This window comes from Dasypus novemcinctus, chromosome 20, assembly GCF_030445035.2.
Source record: "Dasypus novemcinctus isolate mDasNov1 chromosome 20, mDasNov1.1.hap2, whole genome shotgun sequence".
Classification (NCBI taxonomy): domain Eukaryota; kingdom Metazoa; phylum Chordata; class Mammalia; order Cingulata; family Dasypodidae; genus Dasypus; species Dasypus novemcinctus.
The window spans coordinates 24,111,294-24,134,954 of record NC_080692.1 but is presented as its reverse complement, the minus strand read 5'-3'; the positions used below and the strand labels follow the sequence as shown (position 1 = coordinate 24,134,954).

Here is a 23,661-nt window from a genome sequence, read left to right as displayed (position 1 = left end):
CTTCTTGCTCACGCTTTCTGTGAACCATTAAATACCTCAGGGGAACTCCCAGGAAATGTGCTGGAGTGCTGTTCCCAGGGAAAAACTGAGGAGGCCAGCTGGAGATGGGCCATGCTGGACTCTACCCCCACCACTCTGATGGGGTGGGGGCTGCCTGGGCTCCTGGGGTCTCCCCTCCTCTGGCTGATTTGGGTCCCCCAGGTGCCTGGTCCCAAGACCTGCAGGGGTTGTGCCATCACTAGAACCTCCCCGCCCCAGAGCTGCTTTTTAGAGTTTTTCTTGTCCTTCCAAGTTGTGGGTGAAGAAGGGGGTGAGTTGAGCATTGACTCTCTGAGGCCCCCTCAGCTGCCCTTGGGGAGCCCAGCAACCTCACTTCCTGAGGGGCATTTCTTATGGGGGCAGTGGCGGGGGGCAGAATGGGGAAAGAAAGCCCCCGGCCTCAGCCTCCTTCCCTTAGCTTCCTCTTGTCGGCAAGGATGGAGGTTGCAGAGAGGTCCCTCCTGCTCCACTGGGAAGAAACCACTTTGCTTCGGAGGAGTGTGAGCATCCCAAATAAAAGAGAAACCAAAGTTACCCTTCTGGTCACCACAGAGCACCCAAGAGACTAGTGAAGTGGTAATGCCACCTGGCAACCCTCATCCCCGTGTAGCCCAGGGCGATGGACCCGGGGGCAAAGGTGTCCTGTCCTGCTGGTGACCTGCTCACCCTTCCAGGGGATAAGCCTAATGGCAGGAGGGACAGTGGAAGGGATAGCTCTGGTGGCCTGGTATGGATGGTGAAAATGATGATGACGCTATGGGGTCACCATTTGCTGGGCTAAGCCTTTTCCATGCCTTATTTCATTCACTCTTCCCTACAGTCTAATCATTATCCTCATTTTATAGAGGAGGAGGGTGAAGTAAACAGCCCAAGGTCACAGAGCCAGCACTTGGAGGAGAGCGAACTTGAATCCAGGGCTGCTGGAGTCATGACAAGGTGGCCTGCCTACTTCTTTCAGTCTTCCAGGCCTTCAGAAGCCTCAGTTTCCCCTTGTGTGAAACGCTAAGGGTGTCAGCAGAAGGATAAATGTGTCCACCTGAGACTTAACTTGGCCTAGTTTTCATTAGGACGGGTGACAATGTGCCCGGCACTGTGGTGTCCCTCTGACACCTCCACGAGGGAGCGTGAGGCCGGGTGCCAGGGTCCCCACCGCCCATACACTGTTCACAGCCGTACCAGGAAGCCCCGGGAGGTGCACATCTCCCACCTGATGGAGGTAACGCAGGAGGGTGGGGTCCCAGGGTGAGTGCTGCTCCAGGGGTGGCCTTCCAGGGTGGAGAGCTGCTCATGGCCCTCCCGGCAGTTCTGCAGCTCTTCATCCCCCACCTACCGCTGCTTGTAAGGCAGTCCTGGGCAGGGCTGGGTCCTGGGTGTCCCCTGGGGGGGCTGGGGGGCCCTGGTTCTGATGGACTCTGTGCAGGAAAGGGAGAGGGCCTCAATATAGTGGCACTGTGGGCAGGGCACGGCTTTCCCAGGCACCCCAGGGTGTCTGGTGGATGGTGGGCAGCCCTGGCCCAGGCTTCTCTCCCTTCTTGCTTTCCACAGGCAGCAAAAGAGGAGGCTCACGGGCCGGGCTCGGGGCAACTGGCCTTTGCTTTTACACAGGCGGGCTCTGGTTATTCTTCGTACAGTATGAGCAGATTGGATTTCTCTCTCCTCAATGTGCGTAGTTTCTTTCCTTTTTTTTTTTTTTTACCGCTTCCTTTCGCACCACTGATTTGCTCTGGTTTACCCTGCAGGTTTGACAGTCGCTTTAAAATACCCTTAACTTCCTTTTTTTTTTAGCTGAAGCCCCTAAGTCCTTTCACTGATTGCCAGCTTCCACTCGGAGAGCATGCATACACGTGGAAGAAATTATGTACCCACTGAGGATCATTTCTATTCATAATACTGCATAGTGTCAAATTGAAGACATTGTTGATTCTAAGACTCATCATTATTCTACAAACTCTAAGAAAGAAAAAGCTGTTCATTAATCATGATGCTGTTGATTTTAAGATGCACCGCAGCCTCAGAGATGTTAAATTGTGAAAACAAGATGTGCATTGCGAGTTATTAAACAGGAATAACACATGACAAACACTCCCAACCTGCTTCATATTATGGGGTTGAAGTTATCAATCAACGGAGTGATAAAACCCAAGAATAGCTTTTGCCTTGGCCAGTAGCTCTGGGACATTTCATAAAATCCTAGCAAGGTTTTTGTTGATGGGAACTGGGTGAACATAGGAATCACCTGGGGAATATTAGGAAAAACCTAATTGCTAAGCCCCATTCCCAACCAAAGGAATTTAAATCTCTGCGAGTTAGACCCTGAATATCTACTTGAAAAAAACCCCAAACGCTGGTCTCCAAGCCCATCGTGTGCAGTGAGAAGATCAAGGGCGGGGAGAGGACGGTGGACGGCATCCCTGGACTCTGACACCAGACCGTGGGACTTCAAGTCCAGGGCTCTTTTCATCCCCCTTCCTCTGTCTCCCCTACTACTCTTCTCTTTTCTTTGGTAGTTCAAGGACCTGAGACTGCATTTCCAGGGTCAGTCCAGCACACAGCTTAGCCTTGGTTCCCGTCACCTGGCCTGAATCCAATCTCTCCTTTGAGGGATGCCCTGTTGAAGTTAACAGATGTCCATCCGCACCTACAGGTGCTGGCAGTGGAGTCCGGTCCCGACGGAGCTTCCTCAGTTTCCCCATCAGGGCTAAGTCATCACAGCCGCCACGCTCGGGGACCTATTGAGGGGACACGCCGAATCCGCCGGGGCCCCACTCGTGCCCCCTCCCTGAGGATGCCCTCTCCCCCGCAGGAACTCTGGGAGCAGTGCCAGCTTCTGAAGGGCGCCTCGGTGTTCGCCCGCTGCCACCCTCTGGTGGATCCCGAGCCTTTCGTGGCCCTGTGTGAAAAGGCGCTGTGCCGCTGCGCGCAGGGCCTGGGGTGCCCGTGCGCCGCCCTGCTGGAGTACGCCCGCGCCTGCGCGCAGCAGGGAATGGTGCTGGACGGCTGGACGCAGCACAGCGCGTGCCGTAAGTGCCGGCCCCGCCTCTGCACCCCTCCCCCTCCCCCCTCCCGCACTCCTCCTGGTTTTCTCCCGGCTGGGGCTCAGTGGGTGCTGGGGTGGCGTCGCTCCGGAAGCCGAAGCGCGGTGTCCTGGCTGCGCCCTCTACCCGCCGTGGTCAGCGCCTGCACAGCCGCCCTGGGCCCCACAGGCCCTGCCCTCGCCGCCTGTCACACCGGTGCTGGCCTGCAGAGGGCGCCCTGCGCGAGAGGCTGCCGGCGGGCCCTGGGGAGCCGGCCTGTCCTCTCTCCTGCCTCTGCGCCACCTCCTTCGCGCTCCTCGGATACCCACTCCCTGGACTCCCTACATGACCTCTGCTTCCCACCCAAACCTCAGCAGTTGCAGTTTGAGGCTGTCTTCGCCTCCAGCCTGTCTGAATTGGGAGGCGCAGGGAGCGGGTCACGCCGTCCCCATGAGGGCCTAGCGTAGAGCCCAGAAGTCTTTTCACGCAGTCCTTCCCTCTCATTAAATCAGCCTCCCGCCTCTGGGTGGGGCGCTCACCATTCTTTTCACGGCTCCCGGATTTTTGGTCTAAATCTCATTGGGTCCCTAATTGTTGTCACCATCCCCCCAAATTATTGTGACCAAGTGGAGCCTTCTCCGGTCACGTTCCCAGAAGCCTCCTCTCTCCCAGGCCCTTGCCCTGGTCAAAAGCAGGGCAGATGGCCAGCCAGTGTGGACGAACGACCGGCTCGGGCAGTGGCTGGAGATGCAGCCGCCGGCAAAACAGTGACACTGCACACAGGGTTTTCAGTTGCAGCAGATGGCTTATAAATGAACATGAGACGTGCTTTTCATTTTTTTTCTGTGAGGCTGTGAGAGAGGTGCTATGAGCGGCTGATTTCCCTGTAAGGGAAAACTTGGTGGGGTGGCTGGTTTTTTGGGCTTTGAAGGCAGAGTGGGGGAGACACTCGATTGTGTCCTGGAGGAGAAGGTGTTTGAGGCAGTTGTTTGGTATCATGAACCCCGGAAAGGAGCCTGTCGTCTCCCGGTTGTTGGTCCTTCGGTCTGCCAGGGCGTCTGTAGACTTTGAGGCAGGGAGAAAGGAGGAGAGCCAGTGCTGGCCTTGAGGAGCTGGGCCTCGAGGGCGAGAACAGGGAGATACTTAGGTGATGGGGCTCTGAAGGAGGACCTGCAGGAAAGTGGAAATAAGTACAGGATGGACAGCACCCAGGCAGGGAAAGTGGGCGTGAGCAGAGCATGCGAGGTGGGCGTCCAGTCAGGGCCGATGTCCCCCTCTGAGCAGGGGTCACCAGTCTCTCCTCGCTTGGTCCCAGGAGCGCATTTATTTCCCCCCCAATCTAGACCATTTGGTCTCAGACCAAACAGGTTTTAGGTGAAAAGGACAGAGCCTAGAAGAGCAAAGCCAAGCCAAATTGTTCCTGGAGATCCAGTGACCAAGGGGGAAGGGTGGCAGTCCCACGTGACCTTGATTTGTCTTATCCAGGACCGCATGATTTGGGAGATGCTCCTGCAGGGGAGGGGCGGCTGGGAGGTGGATCCTCGGAGGGGCACGTTGGCCATTGGGTGGGGTGGCCCCTGGAGCCCTGTAGACGGAGCAGCCAGAGGGGGCAGGGGGGCTCTGAGTACCATGTGACTTGTAAGATGCCGCACTGGAGGGGACCCACCCTGGAGGAGACCACTTTGATTTTCTGTTTCAGGCCCGGCGTGCCCTGCTGGCATGAAGTATAAGGAGTGTGTGTCCCCTTGCACCAGCAACTGCCAGAGCCTGCACATCAGTGAAGTGTGTCAGGAGCAATGCGTGGATGGCTGCAGCTGCTCTGGTAATAAACTTACTTTATTTACAAACCCGAGACCTTGGCAGTGCCCTTGGCTTTGGGGAGTAAGATGAAGGCCACTTGTGTTTGTTTCCCGTTGCTGAAATCAGAGGCCTTTTATGTATATATTTTAAAAGTCTTTGTACGGAGTGATCAGGATGGAGCTGGTCTTTATTTTTTAATTTATGTTTTCCTCTTGCACTGTGTCCATGAAAGCACTTCTGTCTAAGGAAATAGAAGGATAGTCTGGGCTCCAACGGTGACTTTGTTTTGGGAGCACGTGGCCCAATCTGAGCTGCATTTTGTTTTCTCAGTTACGTGGCAGGGAACCAGTCTGGGAGAAAGATCTTTAAAAATATATCCTGGGTTTGCCATTTGAGCTCAGCTGACAAAGAGCTTTTGCACTAGGAAGTCTTTCTCAGGAGAGACTTGGGGGGCTTTGGCGGAAAAACCCTGCTTAATCATCCAGAGTGAGTCCCTTGGATTTTGACTCCTGGCTTGTCGTCATCCTAGGATGGAGATGAACTTCCCCCAGGTGGCCCCAGGGAAAGGGAGAACCACAGAACAAGTTCTTTGGGCTTCCTGGAAGGAGCCCTAAGCACCCCTCCCAGGGGGCTTGCACGGTTGTAGATGAGGTGGTGGTGACAGCGTTAAGACCTTTTCCTTGGTGCCCTTGAACCCAGAGGGGCAGGTCCTCGATGGAGGCCGCTGCGTGGAGCGCGCCGAGTGTTCCTGCGTGCATGCTGGGAAGCGGTACCCCCCAGGCTCCTCCCTCTTGCGAGACTGTAACACCTGGTAAGGGGGCTGCCGCGGCGGTTCTGAGAGCTGTGGTGGGGGGCTTTGGAGGGGCAGCTGGGGCGGTAAGGGCGGAGCAGGTGAGACGGGCCCTGGGGCAGGGGGGGGAAGCCCATGGTGGGGGCAGGATTATGTTACAGATCTGCCTGCAGGATGGCAGAGGCCAGGGGGGGAAGGCTGGTTTCCATGCAAGCAATGTCCCCAGCTCTGCCCCCAAACTATGCTTTGAAAAATAACTTGCTTTCGGTGGACCGGGACTTTATGTAACAGTCACCAAGCAACCAAGCAATGAGCAGCTCCTTCTCTCCTTGAGATCTCTGGTGTCACGGCAGGTAGGAAGCAGGAGTGCCCAGTGGAAAAACACGCAAGCCTGGCCTCCGTGGCTCCCCAGGTTTGGCCGGGCCTGGTCTGGGCTCCTGGTCCTGCTTCGCTCAAGTCATGTCCCCAAGGAGCCCCTCTGGATGGTTCCTCTGGCTAGCTCTGCCTTTCCCTGCACACTAGGGAAAATAACTCATCATTTCCCGCCTCCAGGCCCCTTCCCCACTGCTGCCTCCCCCTGCTCAGCGCCTTCACCTGGCCTCAGGGGGAGTCTCTGCTGGCTGCCGCCCCGTGCTGCCTTCTACTGGCTGTGTGTGGAGTTAGGAAGTTGACTTGGTCTAGGATTTCAGGGACATCAGATCCCCTAGGTTTTCTTCTTCTGCCTCTCTGGCAGGCTTCCTTCCCCTTGGGTATCTTCAAGGTTGTCTCGTGGCCAAAGCGCCATCCCATCCTTCTTTAGCCTCCTAAGGACCCCTCTGGCCTCCACCCCTTTCTTTTCCCAGACCTCCACCCCTTTGAGGTGTGGGCTCAAAGTCCACCCATGTACCCTTGGGTTTGCAGACCTACCAATGACCTGCACTTCTGTCCCCAACAGCATTTGCCGAAATAGCCTGTGGATCTGCAGCAACGAAGGATGCCCAGGTAGGCGGCCTTTTGCTCATTCCATCCCTTCTCTGCGCCCTTCCTAACTCCGCACGGAGGGCCACGCTTCTAGGCAGGGGAGAGGGACTCCTCTGCACAGGCCGGATGAGGGCACCTGGCTGCAGCCAGCGCCGGTTTCTGATACCAGCTCTGCTAATCTGCTCATGGGCCAGAGAAGGGGAGCCGGGCAGGTGCTGAAAGGGGAGAGTGCACCTGCGCCGGGGCTTATTGTTCTTTTCCCATCATCTGTTGCTCAGAGGATTAAGATTGCAAGATCTATACCAGAATGGTTGACTGAGCAAGGAGAAAAGCAAATCCTTTGGAAAATTAAGGGGAAGAAGGACCTGGTAATTCTTTAGGCTTAAAGTAAGAGTTTTAATGGAATTTTCTAGGATGTCATCATGAAGACCTTGGCATGGCCCAAGAGCTGGGGAAACTAGGCCACCCAGTGATTTTCCCCACTCCGTCCCCACCTGGGAAATCTGTTCAGGAAAGTGGCCTTCCCGTCACTGCCCTTGGCTTTCGCCTCTGTTTGGCCCCATCTCTGTTCCATTTGCTGCATGCCCAGGTCTAGGCTCCCTTCTGCCTCATGCCCCCAACGACCTCAGCTCTTCTGCTGATGGTTTTCTCCTCTGCAGTAACTCACAGGAAGCTCACTGAGTGCTGGGCACTCTTTGTGTATTACCTCATCACAGTCATTTTTGAAAGCAGGTGCTATTTAGTCTCATTTTACAAAAGAGGAAACAGAGAGGTTACACAACTGGCCCAAAGACACACAGCTGCTAAGAAGTAGAGCCAGAACTCAAACTCACAACTACCTGATTCCTACCTTGGCCCTTCCCTCCCCCCCCCAGTCCTCGACCCATCCCTTTACGGGAGGGCCTTTGCCGACCCTGCGTGAGTGTGGAGGGGCCCCTCACTTGGTCAAAGACCAGCGCAGCCACCGCTTGCCTGCGGGGCACTGCTTTGTGGGCTTCTGTGTTTGCAGAAGAGACTGGAAGGCAAGCATCTGGATGAAGTGGCAGCCTTGGCTGAGGTGGTCCTGGGGGGGGGTGGGTGAGCTTGGACACCTGGGGCCATATCTGGGGTATGGATCAAGGGCTCACAGGCCACTCAGGATCTTCCCTGGAATCCTCTACACTGAGAAAAGTCTGGATTCAGATGGGAAGATGGGATTTAGATGGCTCGGGCACTTGTCTCGCCCAGGATGGCCGGCCAGCCAGGTCATCTTCTGGGCAATCCTTGAAGGAAACTGAAGGACAAAGAGTGGCTCTTGCAAGCGCTGTCAGTGCTCCAATTTCGCCTACTCACAGCCTGCGAAGGGCCCGAGGACGGCTTTGAGAGACATAAGGCTGCTGCCATCGACCTGGGAAAATCTCTACCATCTAAGTGCACAAGCATTTGCTATGTAAGGTCTGTGGGCCACAAATTGGTAAAATTAGGAATTCAGTTCATTATGTTTCATCAGATTCAATTAACAGATGATCGCTCTTGCTAAGCAGGGCCAGAGAAGGCGCATGACCAGGGAAGTGGGGGTGGGGGGTTGTCAGGCAGGCTGGGCCTGGGGCAGGGGCAAGGCAGGGTGAGATGGGGCCCCAGCCTCCCCTGGGCATGGAGGTGCAGCCGGCCTGTGACTGCCCTGGTCAGCTGGAGGGGTGGCCGTGGCCTGGGTGTAGGGCTCCTGCTCAGTACAGGATCATTTCTGATAGAGTCTAACACAGCCCTGCCATTCAGTTTTGGGATTTAAGCTCAGTGATTTCTGAAGCCTCTAGGCTTGAAGGTACATCTGCATCCCCAGCCAGCAGGGGCACTGATGAGGAGTGCAGGGCAGGTGCCTCTCCTGTGTGTGTGTCCCCTGGCACCTGGGACCCGCCTCGGGGCTTTGACTCCCCAAGTTCATGGGAAGTCTCCTGGGGCTTGTCCCAGCCTGCATTGTGGTTTCCAGTGTCTCACAAGCCTCCTGCAGGCCAGGGCAGTGCACCTTCTTTCACACCCCGTCTCTGAATCCAGACCCACATTTGTTCACTTGGGCCCAGGATCAGGCTGACACAGGCCTCTGAGAAACTGCAGGGGCCAACCCACGAGGCAGCGTGGACGGGGCAAGTGCCTTGGGCTCTGGAGCCACCGCCCTGTTCAACCCCTGCTGGACCGCTCTGGGACCTGAGGCAGGCTCTTTACCTTTCCTGAGCTTTGGTTGCCTGTTGGTATAACGAGGGTTGATAATAACGACCGCCGCCTAGGAGCAGTGAACGAGGGGATGCCCACTGAGCGCTGAGAAGTGCTGCTTGCTCAGCTGGGTCCCCTTTGTGTGATTGTGGTTTGATGGAAATTCACCTCGGGAGGAAGTCTGCCTCGAGGCTTTGCCCGAAGCCGAGGGGCTGGGATTTTTGCAGGCCTGTGGAAAGGAGTGGAAGCCTGACCAGGGCTGCCTGACTGCATGCAAAAGGGCTGGGTTAGCAGAGGTGATGCGCTTCCAGGGGTTGTTGTTTTTCCACTAGGCAGGATCTTTAGTCACGTAGGAATGGATCTGGATGTTCTACTTCTAATGCTCTTTTGAGTCATTTGCTTTTCATTCATGCACCCAACTTTTACTGCCCACCGATTCTGCCTGGCAGTGGGCCAGCTGCTTGAGGGGGTAGAGTGGGGGCCACCCTGCTGACGGACTCGGTCCCTCTCTAGCTGGAGGGCGCCTCGCGACCCGTTGTTCTCGCTCATGTTTCAGGGCCCCTGGCCGACCTCTCCCCAGCAGCTCACGCCTGCGTCCCTGTGTTTCCTGTGCTCGCAGCCCATCCATCCACTGCACCAAGGAGATAAGCTAAATATAATATTTAGGTTTCTGATTCCCAAGATATCCGGGAATGTAAGTCAGAGCAGGAAATCAGATTGGAGAATTAGATTCTAGCCCTGACGGTTTTGCTTTCGGTACTTGTATATTTTCTTGTTGACCCTTCTTTTCCTGGGCATTGTCAGAGATAACAGACGTCCAACTTCTTAGATAAGAGTGCCCCTGCGAAAACAGGGAAAGGTTGGGGGAAGAATTCCACCCATTGACTGCCTTGGACACAGTGTCCGCAGCACTGTTTGTGGAATGACGGTGATTTCTGACAAATAGCTGCTTTAACCAGGCTTTGCTATGGTGTCCCTGCCTGTGGGATTTCAGCACGTTGACAGTCAGCTGGCTGCCCGCTGCCCCTGTCTTCTTGTTGCCCATTCTGCTCGGACTTCCCGGCCGGGGGTCCCCGCCCTCACCCTTCTTGAGGGGCAGCGGAGTGGGAAGGCGATGCTGACGACAGCACCCTGGGCCCTGCTTTCGTCTCACTTCTGGCCTGGACGTGCCCTCCTGGCCCACGACCTTGAAGGGGTCACCGCCCTGGAGACCAAGCAACCTGGGGTACCGCTCCCCCTGCCCCCACCCACCCAGGACAGTGCCGGGCCTCGGTCCAGGGCTGTGCCGCCTGGCTCATCAGGGTGAAAGCGGGCATGGAGGTGGCAGGCAGTGGGGCCTGGATTCTCCCTGTGGCCCTTGGGCCGCCCCCCTCCCCCGGCCGGGAGACAGGGTCCAGCCCCGGAGCTGTGTAGGCTGGCCCAGTGCCCCGGAGAACCTCGTCCCTGCCGTGTGGGGTTGGGGGACGTGTAGGGAAGGAGGGCCCCTTCTTTAAGGGCCTGCCGCGCACTGTGTGCGGGGATCTCTTTCTGTAGAGCAGGAGGCAAAGGCGAGCACAGAGGAGGCAACGCAGAGAGGGCGGCGGGGAGGGTCCAGCTGGCTGCCTCGGCTTCAGTGGGTCCATTATGGGTCCCAGAGCCGGGGTGGCCCCCAGCGGGGCTGGGCTGCTGGGGGGGTCACTGGAGACCTTGGCAGAGGCCCCTCCTGCAGGGACACCTTCCGGGATGCATGCTGTTGGGTTGGAGGTGCATTGGTCCAGGGGTCCGAGGCTGGGGCTGGGTCGTGGGGAGATGGGGTGCTGGCTGGGTAGGGGGACAGATGAGGGTCCAGCTGGGAGTGGCTGGGTGGTGCATGGGAGTCTGAGTCCCACCCCCTGGCGGGGCAGCCTGGGCCAGTGAGCTGGCCTGGCGGAGGTCGGCACTGCCCACGGAGGTGACATTGTGGATAAGTGCCTCCAGGGGCCCCGTCGGGCCCCACCGAGCTCACGGCAGCAGCATGGAGGCCCGGAGCCCCAAGAGTCCCTCCTCAGCCTCCTGCCCCCCACACCAGCCTCTGGGCTGCCCTTTCTGCCCCTCACTTTCCCAGGGGGCTCTCCAGGGGGGCTGTGGCCTGCAAGCCCCCTCCACAGTCCCAGTTCACAGGAAGTCCCAGGCGGCTGATGGCCAGGCCCTCCAGGGGCTGAGAGGTCTGTGGGCCCCGGGCTGGCGCCTGCGTCTGCCGTGGCCCCTGACTCCCGTGGGTGGCTGGATCCAGCCTGAGCAGGCAGTGGTGGGAGTCAGGAGGCACCGGTCCTTGTCCAGGCCTTGCCACTGGCCACACGCCCCTGTGGGGGGCGGCTTCTTTTCCTTCTCCACAGAACGAGGAGCCGAGCTGCACCACCGGGCCCCCGTGTCTCATAGCTTTAAACCTAGAGGCCTCGTTAGAGCTAGTGTTTAGACTGGTGGGACAGAGACAGCCCATGGCGTTTTGACGAGGGGCTCCTCTCCTGCAGGGGAGGAACAGGACATGAAAATGTCCCGTCTCCCCCCATTCTGCCCCTTCTCTCCGTGTCCCTCCAGGGGAGTGCCTGGTCACAGGCCAGTCCCACTTCAAGAGCTTTGACAACAGGTACTTCACCTTCAGTGGAATCTGCCAGTACCTGCTGACCCGGGATTGCCAGGACCATTCCTTTTCCGTTGTCATAGAGACCATGCAGGTGAGCTTCGCGCCCAGCAGTGCCCGAGGGGGCTGGAAGAGCTGCTGGGGGGAGAGGGCAGCAACCCAGGAGGGCGTGGGCAGGAGGGGGGCCCTTCTTCCAGACTTTGGGTAGCCCATCCCTCTGTCTTTAGATGTAGCGTGACATCATCCAGCCCTGCCAACAATACCCACTCAGGGCCGGCTCAGCTCGAGAGCTGGGGAGAAGTGTCCTCTTTAGGTCCCGGCTGTTGCCTGTTTGGCTCAGCCCCTGCCGTCTGGAGTTGGGGGTGATGGGGTGGGGCTATGGCACAGGTGTGTGTCTTTTTCTCTGGAGAAAGGAAGCAAAGGGGAGGAGAGACGGCGAGCACAGGCCATCCCCAAGGTGGGAAGTGGGCTCCAGGGACAGGAAGAAGGGCCAGTGGCCCTGAGTTTGATGTTAAAGGCAGGCCAGGAGGCACAGGGCTGGGGCTCGGGCTCTGGCCTTCTTGCTACACAGCTCTCGGGGGCCCCATTTACATGGAAGGTTCTGGGGGAGAGGAGTTGTACGGCGTGCGGAGGCCAGGGGCTCTCTGGGCTTGGGGTCTTTCCCCGATTAAACGGCCCCAGGCTCCGTGTGGGGCTAATGGTGGTGGTGGGGTGTGTGTGTGGTGTCGTCACTTCTTGTGCCCCTCCTGGCAGTGCGCCGATGACCCCGACGCCGTCTGCACCCGCTCGGTCACCGTCCGGCTGCCCAGCCTGCGCGGCAGCCTCGTGAAGCTGAAGCACGGGGGAGGAGTCGCCATGGACGGCCAGGACGTGCAGATCCCCCTCCTGCAAGGTGGGCTCCCTCCTCCGGCAGGTCTGGGCCAGCCCGGCTCCCCCACCGCGCCCTTCTCCGGGGCACGGCGATGCCGCGTTACCTTTGCCGGGGAGGGCGGGTATCCTAGTCCCCATGGCTGTAAGAACAGGAAGGCTTCTTGGAGGAGGAGGATGAGCGGGGAAAGGAGGCTGAAAGCCTGCAGAGGAGGAGGCTGCTCCGGGCCTGGGAGAGAGCATGCAGGGGAAAAAGGATCCGAGAGGATATCCTCTTGACCTGCCCTCACCCTTTGGGGTTGGGCAGGCTGGTTCTACAGGACAGTAGCAGAGACTGGGGCTGAGAGGCAGCTGGTGGCTGATGGTAGTCAGAGCAGAGTATGTCACCCAGGGCCCAGTGACCCTGTGACCTGTGGAGAAAGCTACCTGCCCCGTGACTCTGTCCAGGCTGCACTGTGCCTCGTCACAGCACAACTGCTCTTGCACAGCACAGCTCCCAGTCTCCGTCCTCAAAGTGACTCTCCGCCCTGCCCCTCTGTGCATGACTACTGGGCCTGGGCTCCACTGGGTCTGGCCGCCCCAGGGCCATTATCATGGCGCCGCGCAGAGGATGAACTTGGACTAGCAGGTGCATGGCGATGTCCATGTGTGTGTCCCCCATGAGGCGATCCGTTTCTCCAGGCAAGGGGCCTCCTCCCACCTGCCCACAGCACCCAGGTCTTTTGCATCCGGCTTTGCACACAGCCTTGTCCATTGAACGAGGACTGAGTAGTTTAAGCCTAGAAGTGGTGAGTGGTGGCAGACCTAGGTTTCAGAGAACCGACCTTGAGCTAAGGATGCAGGAGCCTCTGCCGCCCTCCCGTGGCCACAGGAGGAATAGCAGGCCCTAGCGGGGACACTTAGGAGCCCCAATTGCACTGCATCCACCTTGGTCACCCTTCTTCCTGAGACCCCTGGACACCCCCATCTGCACCCTGCCTCATTGCTGTTCGTGGCCACAGTCCTTTGTGAGACCCCCCACCTCTGCCACCACCCTGCCCCGGCCCCACTGCAGCCTCCGTCCTGTCTGCTCCGCTGCAGGCGACCTCCGCATCCAGCACACTGCGATGGCCTCCGTGCGCCTCAGCTACGGGGAGGACCTGCAGATGGACTGGGATGGCCGCGGGAGGCTGCTGGTGAAGGTAGGCCCCCCCCCCCCCACCGAGCCTCCCCGCGGCCCGGCCCTTACAAAGCTGCCTTGTCCTCTGGGCAGAATGGCTTTGTGCGGTGGGAGAAGAATCCCTTTCTCCTGCGCCCTACATGCCCAGAGCGAGGAACAGGCCTCCCTTGTGTCAGAGAAGACGGCGTTTGTCTTCTGGACGTCCCTTGTTTTCCCCGGGGATTCTCGTTTCTGCGGCTCGGGTATCCCAAGGGCCTCCAGACTGCCACCAGCTGTGGTGGGACTGGGGGCTGGGGTGACCCGGGGTGCCCTCTATTGGCAGCCGGGGAAGAGTCAGACTGGAACTCGCAGCCCGGGACCCCGTCCTGCACCCTGGGGGAGAAGCCTTCTTGCTGCCTGTGAAAGGGCAGTCCTGGGCCCGGGGTCCACAAGTCACTTCCTCTTGTTCGTGCGGCCCTCGCGGAGCGCTAGCCTGATTTTCTGCAGGACTTCTGTGTAGGCTTTCTTCACTTGCAGCATCTCTGGTAGGCGGGCAGTGCAGGCATCACCGCTGCCAAGTCTCAGGGAAGGCAAGAGCCCTGCCCAGCCCGGACACACAGCAGCCGAGTGGAGGCTGGCGCTCGGGCCGGCGTCTTTCCCACGTGGCTGGGGGTCCTCACTTTTGGTCTTAGTTCGCTTTTGCAGTCTTAAAAACGATTGAGGACCCCAGGATATTTTGCTTATGAGAGTTGTATCTGTTGTGATTGACTATGTTAGAAGTTAAATCAGAGACAGATTTAAAAGATTCATTTATTAATGCCTTAAAGGTAAGCCCACTCTATGTTAATAGAAATAACTTTTGGGGGGGAAACGATCTAGATTTTGAAAAACCAAGAAATGAATTCGTGAGAAGAATGGCAAAACTTTACATTTCTGCCAAGATCTTTAAGAGCTGGCTCGATGGGAGGCAGCTGGATTCTCTCACCTTCTGCATGCCACTTTTTGCAATATTACATGTCATATAGCCTCTGGAAAACTCCACCGTGCATTTGTAGGAGAATGAGAGCAAACAAGGCAAATAACATCTTTTATTTGGAAAGGTATATGACAATATAACATAAAATATTCTTAAAATAAAACTGGTTTTGACCTCACAGATCCCTTGAAAGGGTCTTAGGAACCCCCGCAGGGGTTCCAAGATCACATTTTGAGAACTGCCACCCTAGACTGTGCCTAGAATGATGGGCTCTTCCCTCCACTCTCATTCTGTCGTGTTCCTTCCCTTGTCGTAGAGACCTAAGAGAGCGTCACGCTGTTAAGTAAACCTGCCAGCCTGCTGTGGGGCAGGAGGTTCTCGCAGTTTATTCCCAACTATCCATTGATCGTTGGGAATAAAGAGCCATCATTTCTGGAGCAAGAAAGCGCCTTGCCCCAGGCCACACAGTCATGGGGTGCAGAAAGAAGACAAGACCTCCATCTCTTGAATTGGGCCCAACCTCGCCCCCTGCACCCTTTTCTCTAAAGGAAGCCCTCCACGTTAGCTGTCCCACTTTCTTCACAGCCTCCCCCATCACAAAGAGGGCACCCCTGGGGTTCGGGAGTGCTCCCCTCGGCCAGCAGGTCCACCGCTCGGCCTTGGGTGGCCACCCTCCTTCTCACAGGCGTCTCTGTTCTTTGTCCAGCCGGGACCCTCTGGCGAGGAGAGGGGGAGACCTTCTTCTGTGGGAACTGGATGTAGGGTACCTTTCCGGGTGGGTCAGCGCAGCTTCAGGACAGGGTCGGATGGCCTCAGGGACTGTGGGGGTTTCCCGTGTGTTCTGGTGTGGCGGGGGGAGGGGAGCACTGGGGGGGGCAGGAGGAGGGGAGACTAGTGCTGACCCCTGGGGCTCGTGGGAGAGCCCACTGGAGGGGACTAGGCAGAGACAGGGACTCCTGGGGGGGGCGGTGGGAGAAGCGAGGCTGGGACGGCAAGGTGCCTCCAGCATTGCACCCCTGGCCGCTTCCCACTTGGGTGCAGTCTGCACGCCCTGTCCCTGCGGGCCGGGCCGGTCCAGGCAGCAAGGCAGGGACGGGGAAGCCATGCGCTCTGTGTGCTGCTTTCCTGCTCAGCTGGCTGCAGTGCTGCATCCAGCTCTGCCTTGGATAGAGCGGGATAGAAAAAATACTCCGATATTGCTCACTTTGTCAGAACTGTCACTCAGCAGAGGTTAATTTCAAAGAGCAAAGGCACGTTCTTGAAAGTGCAAGGATCTTGGGTCTATGTCGGGCTTTCAGCCAGTCACAGCCTAGTATAAATCAACACACCCACCTTTCTAAGCCCTAACCCAGTTCACCAGCATGGCAAGCCAAGGGGCTGGGAGAGTGGGGGATGGTAGTGATGGCAGGTCTGGTGGGGTGAAGGAGAGGGGATTTGGGGGAGCTTGAGGGCACTCAGTGCTGAGGAGGAGGAGAGAGGGAGGAAAATGAGTTGTGGGTGAGGGGTAAGTAAAGAGCCCCACCAGTTTTGCCAGTTTGCTCAGGGCTGACCTTGACTGCTGGCATTTGCATTTCAGCGTGTGGCTGGAGGAGAACCCTGATCATTCACTAGCTTATGCATTCATTTACTCACCGTTCATTCATTCACCCAATGAATATTCTTTGAGTATCTCTAGACACCAGTCTAAAGACTGAGGTTACAACAGTGGAATGAAACAGAGAACTCCTTGCTTTATTTGATTAAAATTCTAATGGGAGTGGGCAGACAATAAACAAAACAAACAAGTTAATTCCATCATGCCTTAGAAGGTAATATATCCAGGGAGATAAAGGAATAGCAGGGAAGGGGGCAGGAAATACCGGGGGAGGATTTAAATCATAGTGTGGCCAGGGAAGGGTGTCTAATGGGGCAATGCTTGAGATGTATACAGTAAACAAGGAAACATTACTCTGTCCCCTTACTAATGATGTTTACTGGGTCCATTTTATACGGTCAGGCAAACTTCCACTGGCTTCTCCATCTGCACCTTGTCAGGTCACAGCTGAAAGCTGGAAGGGGCTCCTGAGATGGCCACGTGGGGCCTGGCTGTGATGGTTTTAGAACCCAGGGAGGTCCCAGCACCTTGCTAAGTACATGCCAGCATGGGAGTCAGGGCTTGTGGGCCCAGTGCCTGCTCTACCTTTGAATCAGGGCCCTCTCAGTAGAAGCCAGCATATGCTCCCAGCTGTACTGTGCAAAAGCCGGGCTCGACCCCCCAAGTCATCCATGAACGTGGCCTCTGGTATCAGCACCCTGGTGGGCCCCTAGAACAGAAAATGAGGCGCATGCCAATGGCCTGGATGTTGAACCCTGGATGCCTCCTGGTCATCGCACTCAGGCTGCCCGGAGTCCTCACTGCCCCCACTTCCTCCAACCACAGCCTCCAGTGTCCTTTTGGGTCCTCTTCAATGATGCTGGGTGGCCGAGTTAAATGCAGAGAGTCTGACGGTGTTCTTTGTCACCCAGCGAGAGCTCTGAGAGCGTCTGGACCATAACCTGAGTTAGGTGTGACCTATATGTGTTCAACATGGGCTGCTGAGTTTGAACTTGACTCCCACGGGCCAGGTCCCCTGACAAGTGTGGATGCAGAGGGCTCAGCTGGTTCCTTGTCCCAGCTCTGCCATGACCTCTGTGACCTCAGGCCCATCGCTTTCCCTCTCAGTTTGTCCATCTCTAAATGACTAGACAATCTCTGAAATCCCTTCCGGCATGTCAAGTCTGTGACTTGAATGATTTAGGAGCAAATGGATACGGCAGCCATTTCCCCCTCCTGCAGCCTAGGGCTTAGCTGCATTTTATTAAATTCATATTTATTTTTTGCCGAGGGAGCTTTTTGATTAAAACCATCTTATTGGCGAAATGGAAACTGCAGCTGCTGCCTCGGCAGCTGCTGCCACGTGGTCTGCCTCTCTCTGCAGCTGTCCCCGGTCTACGCCGGGAAGACGTGCGGCCTGTGTGGGAATTATAACGGCAACCAGGGGGACGACTTCCTCACCCCCGCCGGCCTGGTGGAGCCCCTGGTGGAAGACTTCGGCAATGCCTGGAAGCTGCACGGCGACTGCCAGGACCTGCCCAAGCAGAACAGCGACCCCTGCAACCTCAACCCGCGCTCGAGTATGTGAGCCTGCTGGGAAACCCTCCGCACGTTTCCAGCACATTCCGCGGGTACCGCGGCCACTGTACGGGAGGCCTGGAGCTAGGGACCGGGGTGGGCCCTTGTTGATACCAGCCGCCTTGGATTATCTGCATCTGGATCATTTATTCTCCAAAGTTCCTTTACTTGAGCACCCCCGTGGGCTGAACCCTGGGAAAGAAAAGCCAGAGGTAGGGTCCCTGGTTCCTACCCCCGCGTGTGCTCAGCCTGCGGAAGCAGCCAAGTTAAATAAGCGTTAGACGAACGGGCAGGGGCCACGTTCCAGGCCCGCATTGGCTTGTCCCCCTTCCCTGGCCCATCTGCCCCTGTCACTGGTCGTGGAAGGCGGGGAGGGGGGACTGTTATTTAACCCCAGCCTAATTAGGAAGGTAAATTATCAATAGCTGCGGAAGAGAGACCACAGTGTTTCCCAGGGCCCCAGAAGCCGTCCTGGCGGAACCTGCCGCCGAGGTGTCGGGGTGGGGGTGCGCAGGGGGGACCGGGGAGGGCGCGGGGCTCAGCGCTGCCCCCCACAGCCAGGTTCGCCGCCGAGGCGTGCGCCGTGCTGACGTCGCCCACGTTCGCCGCCTGCCACCGCGTCGTCGGCCCGCTGCCCTACCTGCGCAACTGCCGCTACGACGCCTGCGCCTGCGCGGACGCCGGGGACTGCGTGTGCGGCGCCGTGGCCAGCTACGCCGCCGCCTGTGCCGCCAAGGGCGTGCGCGTCGCGTGGCGCCGGCCCGGCTTCTGCGGTGGGTGCCCCCTGCCCGCCCCGCGCCCTGCGGCGTCCTCAGAGCCCTGGCTCTGAAGGTCTTTTGGAAGGGGGCCCAGGGACCTTAGATGGAGGGTGGGCGGTGGGCGCGGTTCCCTTGCGGCCGCCTTCTCGTGTTTTCTCCTCAAAGGACAAAGGAGGGGTCCCGCTCTCCTAGGGGACAGTCTGGCCACTCTCTGGCTGCAGGGCGGAACCCCAGAACCCCCAGGGCTCTGCCAAGGAGCGATCGCCGATGGCTGCTGCTCCCTGATGTACGGTATCAGCTTGTGGAGTGAGTGGGTCTCGGCCTCCCTTGAGAGTGGGATGAAAGTGATGGGAAACACGTACACATCCTTTGCCAGGACTGTGGGAAAACCATCCGTGGGCTCCTGGCCTACACTCTGGCATGGTAGAAAGCTGCATAAAGTCCAATAGCATCGTTATCCCGGGCTGGCTTTAGAGTCTTACTCTGCAGTGTTAGATGCCTTGTGCCAGAGTTGGCACCTGCCCCCAGGCTGAGGTCCCTGGAGTAGCTAGATTGTGCTCACTGTTTTACGTTTTGCTGTTGCTCTGGGCACATTTGCTGAGTGCTTGGTGTGGTCAGGCCCAGTGCGATGTAGAGTTTGAACCTTCGTTTTTGAAGCACAGGTGGAAACTGCCTTCCTACTTGGGTGCCTATCACACCGAGTCAGAGATTATTAGACTAGGGCAGGTGCAAGCAAGGGAAGCTTCCTGGAGGAGGTGTGTAGTTGACCGTGTCTTGAAAAAGATGCTCTCTTGGCAGAGAAGAGTTGTTTCCAATGTAGAATAGTAGCCAGGCATAGAGGTGAGGAAGACTGAGTTATGGATACAAGGCAGTGGCTACTCTGATTTTTAGGAGTGAAATAGGTATGTTTGGAGAATAAATGTAGGTGGTCCTGAGAGAAGCAAGCAAATAGGAGCTATAAGAGAAAGTGAAAGAAATTAATATGTATCTGAAGAGAAGTTTAGCTACTGGGGTTCTAGAAGTGTCGGTATCTAAGGAGCCAACTTATGCTCTAAGTCTAAGCAATTTCACAAAAAAGAGAACCAGAGAAAAATGTAAAGATGAAAGGGAGGGAGCGTGTATGTGCATGCAGCTGTGCCCCACTGCACTCTCTAGCTCTGGGATGTCACTGAGCATCATGGGCCAGAAGCTAGAAACACTGTCTCAGAGTCCTCACTGACAGTTGCTTGTGACTTACTAACTCCATGACCTTGACCTCTTCACTTAACCCTTGCAAACTTCACTTTCTTCATCAGTGTTTGTTGTTTGGAAATTGGGGGAAGTAATGAGGAGTAAATGATGTGCTGTTTATGAATATGCTGTGGTTGTCCGCCAGTGTTAGAAACGATGTGTTATCAGTAGGCTATGGCATCCGAAGGGCTTTCCAAATTAGGAACTTCTCCCAGAATGCTAATGGTCTGCTGAGATCGTCTCTCATCGCTCATGAGCAGCTGTTCTCAATCCACACTGACAGCAGAGCAAGAGGAAATGGGCTGGCTTTGCAGTGGCAGGGTCTGAGATTTGGTTCAAGGTTTTCCAGCTCCTGAGACTGTATGGTAGGGTAGACAGTCCTGGGCGGTGGGAAGGAACTTTCCCTGGAGGCTTTTAAGGACAAGCAGGGCTCTTTCCCTGAGGGCTTATCTGGAGGTAAACCAGAGCCAAGGTGGGCAGAGGGCCTGGGCTGGTCTTCCCAGCCCACGGAGGGTGGGCAGGCCTCCGGGCTCTTGCCTCCATCCTTTCTCACCTTAGAGAGGAACTGGGTTCCTTGGGAAAGGAACAGAACTCTCCAAGCCACTGACTCCATCCATGAGAGGAGGCCACACCGTTTGGGGACACTCCTGGAACAAGGACTTCTCATACAGTTGTTTTGTGGCATGCTGTGAAAAGATTCAGGAGAAGCACACACTTAAACAATTTTTCCCCCCCTGTGCATTGGTTGTTTCTGTGGGGAAGACAGGACTGTGGACTCCTTGAAGGCAGGGACAAGTCTTACCATCTCTGCGTCCCCGAGCCTTGCCCAACCCCTTGCACCCCCTGGGCACACAAGTGTCTGTTTAACTGAGATGTGCAAGATTTCTCCCTGGGAAGAAGCTGAAGGAGAAATGTAATAAGGCTCCGAGCCAGCTCTAGAGACAGTCTGGTAGAGGAAAAAGAGCTCTCCGCACTCGCTGTTCTTCAGGGGAGGAAATGTCTGCGTATCATCATGGTTTCATTGGATTGAGAACGCTAAGGCATGGCCCCTGTAGTTAAGGAGGGGAGGGGATGGTGCATCATAATTATGTGTATTTCTGTACATAAAAGCACACTGTTGTTCACAGTGGAGAAGGAAGGCAGCAAGCATACAGATAGGGTTGGAGGTCACAGCTGCAAGGGGTGGCAGCCTAGTCCCAGGGCCCACAGCCTTGTTGTCTCGGTGCTTCTACTGAGACTGCCTTCTCTGCACTCCCCCAGAGCTGAGCTGCCCACAGGGCCAGGTGTACCTGCAGTGTGGGTCGCCCTGCAACCTGACCTGCCGCTCCCTGTCTCACCCGGATGAAGAGTGCAACGAAGTCTGCCTGGAGGGCTGCTTCTGCCCCCCAGGGCTCTACTTGGATGAGAGGGGCGACTGCATGCCCAAGGCCCAGTGCCCCTGTTACTATGACGGTGAGATCTTCCAGCCGGAAGACGTCTTCTCAGACCATCACACCACGTGGTGAGTGCCAGCTGCAAGGCCAGGGCCCCGGAGTGGCAGGCTGGCAAGGAAATTGGTTCTCTAAACCCTTCGTTCTATGGAGGGGTAAACTGAGGCTCAAGAAAGGAAGTGGCTTGTCCAGAGTTTGCACAGGAAGTCAGAAGCAGAGCTGGGATTTCACCCAGGTCCTCTGACTTCCTTACTGTGTAGGAAACTAGAATTACAGATCAGTAATAGGAATTCTTGAGCTTTATTGCCAGTCGTCATGTGTGGGATCCTGTTTCCCTGCTCTAGGGCTCAGTTTCCCTTTCTAGAATAGGAAATGGGATACCTTCCCCTGCACCTGCCCTTCCAGCCTCCTGCCAGTGTTCTCAGGCTGAAGCAATAGAGTCAGAGGAGAAGGTACCAGAGTGGCATTCGCTCCACGGAGGGTTGCCCTCCTGACTTGCATTGTGCTTGCTTGGTGCAGTCGTGCCGCAGGCCCTCGGGGATGGTCGGTTCCAGCAGGGCTGCCAGAATCACCAAAGTAATTTGCAACATGTCATTTGTCAGGCACACGGTTACCTTGGCGCCTGTTCTGGCCCAGGTTCTGGGGGAGGGATTGGCGATCCAAGAGGAGCCAGACACAGCCTGGTCCCTCCAAGTAGCTGACAGGTTGCTAGGGGAATGTCCTGTTGACGGAAAATTTCAAATATACTTAAGAGCAGAGAGAGGAGTGTAAAGACCTCCAGCCTAGCTGGCCACGGCTTCCATGATTATCAGCACTTTGTCATTCTTATTTATCTATTCCTTCCTCCCCTCTTGGCTAGATTAGTTCAAAGAGAATCCTAGATGTAATGTCATTCCACCTGTCGTACTTCAGCATGTGTTCCTAATCAGATAAGCACTTAAAAAAACAGTCCTAATACATAATACATACATATAAAATGCCTTTATTACCAGAAACGTTGACAGTAATTCCTTAATAACATCTACTATCCAATCCATATTCACTTTTTGTCTTAAGGTGTCTTTTTAGTTGGTTTGTTCAAGATCCAAACAATGTCTGCACAGTGCCCTCGGTCTGAAGCTTTTTCTTATCTTTTCAGGGAGATTAATTCATGCTCCCTTCTAACCTCATGTACCCTAGCAGGTTGTTTGTACTCCTATTAAGACAATGCTCACTATTAGACGTGGATTTCAGTTAACCGAATCTACCCTCTATCTGTATCTTCCCTCTTCAGTAAACTATGAGCTCCCCAGAAGTAGAGACCATATCTGAGACCCTGGTCCCCAGCACCTAACGTTCTGGCACAATGTAGGTGCTCATTAAACGATCATGGAGATAACTACTACATTCAGGAGCCTGTGCTACTTGCCATATGAGAGACATAAGTATCCCTGCATATTCAGAAAAGGGGAGGAATTAGGAAAGATCCCCAGGAGGAGGAGTTGAGACCAAGGAGGAGTTCATCAGCAGAGGTGGGTGAAATGGTGGGAACAAGTTATCTAGGTGGAGAGAAGATCAGAGACTAAAATGCACAGCGGGTGCTCAACAACCACCAAGGTAAGTCCTCTGGTGGGTGCGTCTGCTGTCTGGAGGAAAGATGAGCTGGGACCTGGTTCAGGGGTCTTTGAAAGGCAGGGGGAGGACAGATGCTTGAGCAGAAGGCAGTGGAGGCCCTTGGAAGGCTTTGGGCAGGGAGCCGGCAGGAGCAAAGGGTAGTTTCAGGGCGAGGGCTCTGGAAGCTGCATGCGGTACGGAGGCAGGGAGACCAGTCAGGAAGCTGCTGAAACATCCTGGCCAAAAGGTAGTAAGACCCTTGACCAAGTAACAACAATGGAAATGGAGAGTGGATGACGGAAGCTGGAGACACTGGGGAAGCAATGGGATGTTTGGGAAGAAAGATGTTGTGAAAGCTGCCCCCAGGGTCTTGAACTAGAATGCCTGGGAGGACAGTGATGCTAAGAACTAGCAAGAGGCTTCTCTGGGGGCAGAAGAGGTTTTGAAAAGGGAAGATAAGGAATTTGTTTTTGCCCTTCATGTTTTTGAATTACAAAGAGGGTGTCTTGGTGAATGCATGGAACCAATAGTTTAAATTATGGATTTGGAACTTGACTGAGAGATTGGGGCAGGAGAAAAAGATTTGCGTGGCGATGACATTTATAGTAGTGGGAGTAGCTAGTGCACTGAGGGGGAGTGGACTGAAGAACGGAAAAGAGGACCGAGTCCAGAACTTTGGGGACTATTCAGAGGGCCAGGGGAGGAGAAAGAAGATCCTGAGGCCAAAGAGAAAGGACCAGCCAAACTGGCAAAATTGCACGGTGCCATGTCATGGAAGTTAAGGGAAGAGAGGAGTAAGAACATCACTTGGATTGATTTTTTTTTTTTTTTTTTTACCTTAGCTCACTGGTTGTTTTGTTATAGTTGCCTGGTTACAGTTTTTTCAAGTGTTTCTCTCTGGGACCTTAAAACAATGCTGTTAGGCAGCCAGGGCTTGCTTTTTTCATATGGAATTCGAAGCTTTAAGAGAGTTTCAATTCCCCAAAGTCATCCAGCAAGTGACTAGAACCCTGAGACTCTTGAACTGATGTTCTCTTCATGTTATGTTGAGAATAGACTGTTGAATTTGGTGATCAGAAGGTCATGGTGGCCCCCATGTTTCAGTGGTGTGGTGAGGAAAGAAGCCAGA

General features: G+C 55.9%; 1 protein-coding gene across 2 annotated transcripts in view; it reads left to right on the top strand.

The window, feature by feature from the left end:
* VWF (von Willebrand factor) overlaps positions 1 to 23,661 on the top strand; it is a 137,126-nt gene that overhangs the window by 34,068 nt on the left and 79,397 nt on the right. For both annotated transcript variants that reach the window (XM_058282316.2, NM_001281306.1), the window contains 10 exon segments: positions 2,843 to 3,059; positions 4,753 to 4,875; positions 5,553 to 5,664; positions 6,578 to 6,624; positions 11,347 to 11,483; positions 12,143 to 12,281; positions 13,337 to 13,437; positions 17,328 to 17,523; positions 18,079 to 18,294; positions 20,770 to 21,010. In XM_058282316.2, the coding sequence (XP_058138299.1) occupies positions 2,843 to 3,059; positions 4,753 to 4,875; positions 5,553 to 5,664; positions 6,578 to 6,624; positions 11,347 to 11,483; positions 12,143 to 12,281; positions 13,337 to 13,437; positions 17,328 to 17,523; positions 18,079 to 18,294; positions 20,770 to 21,010 (1,529 nt within the window).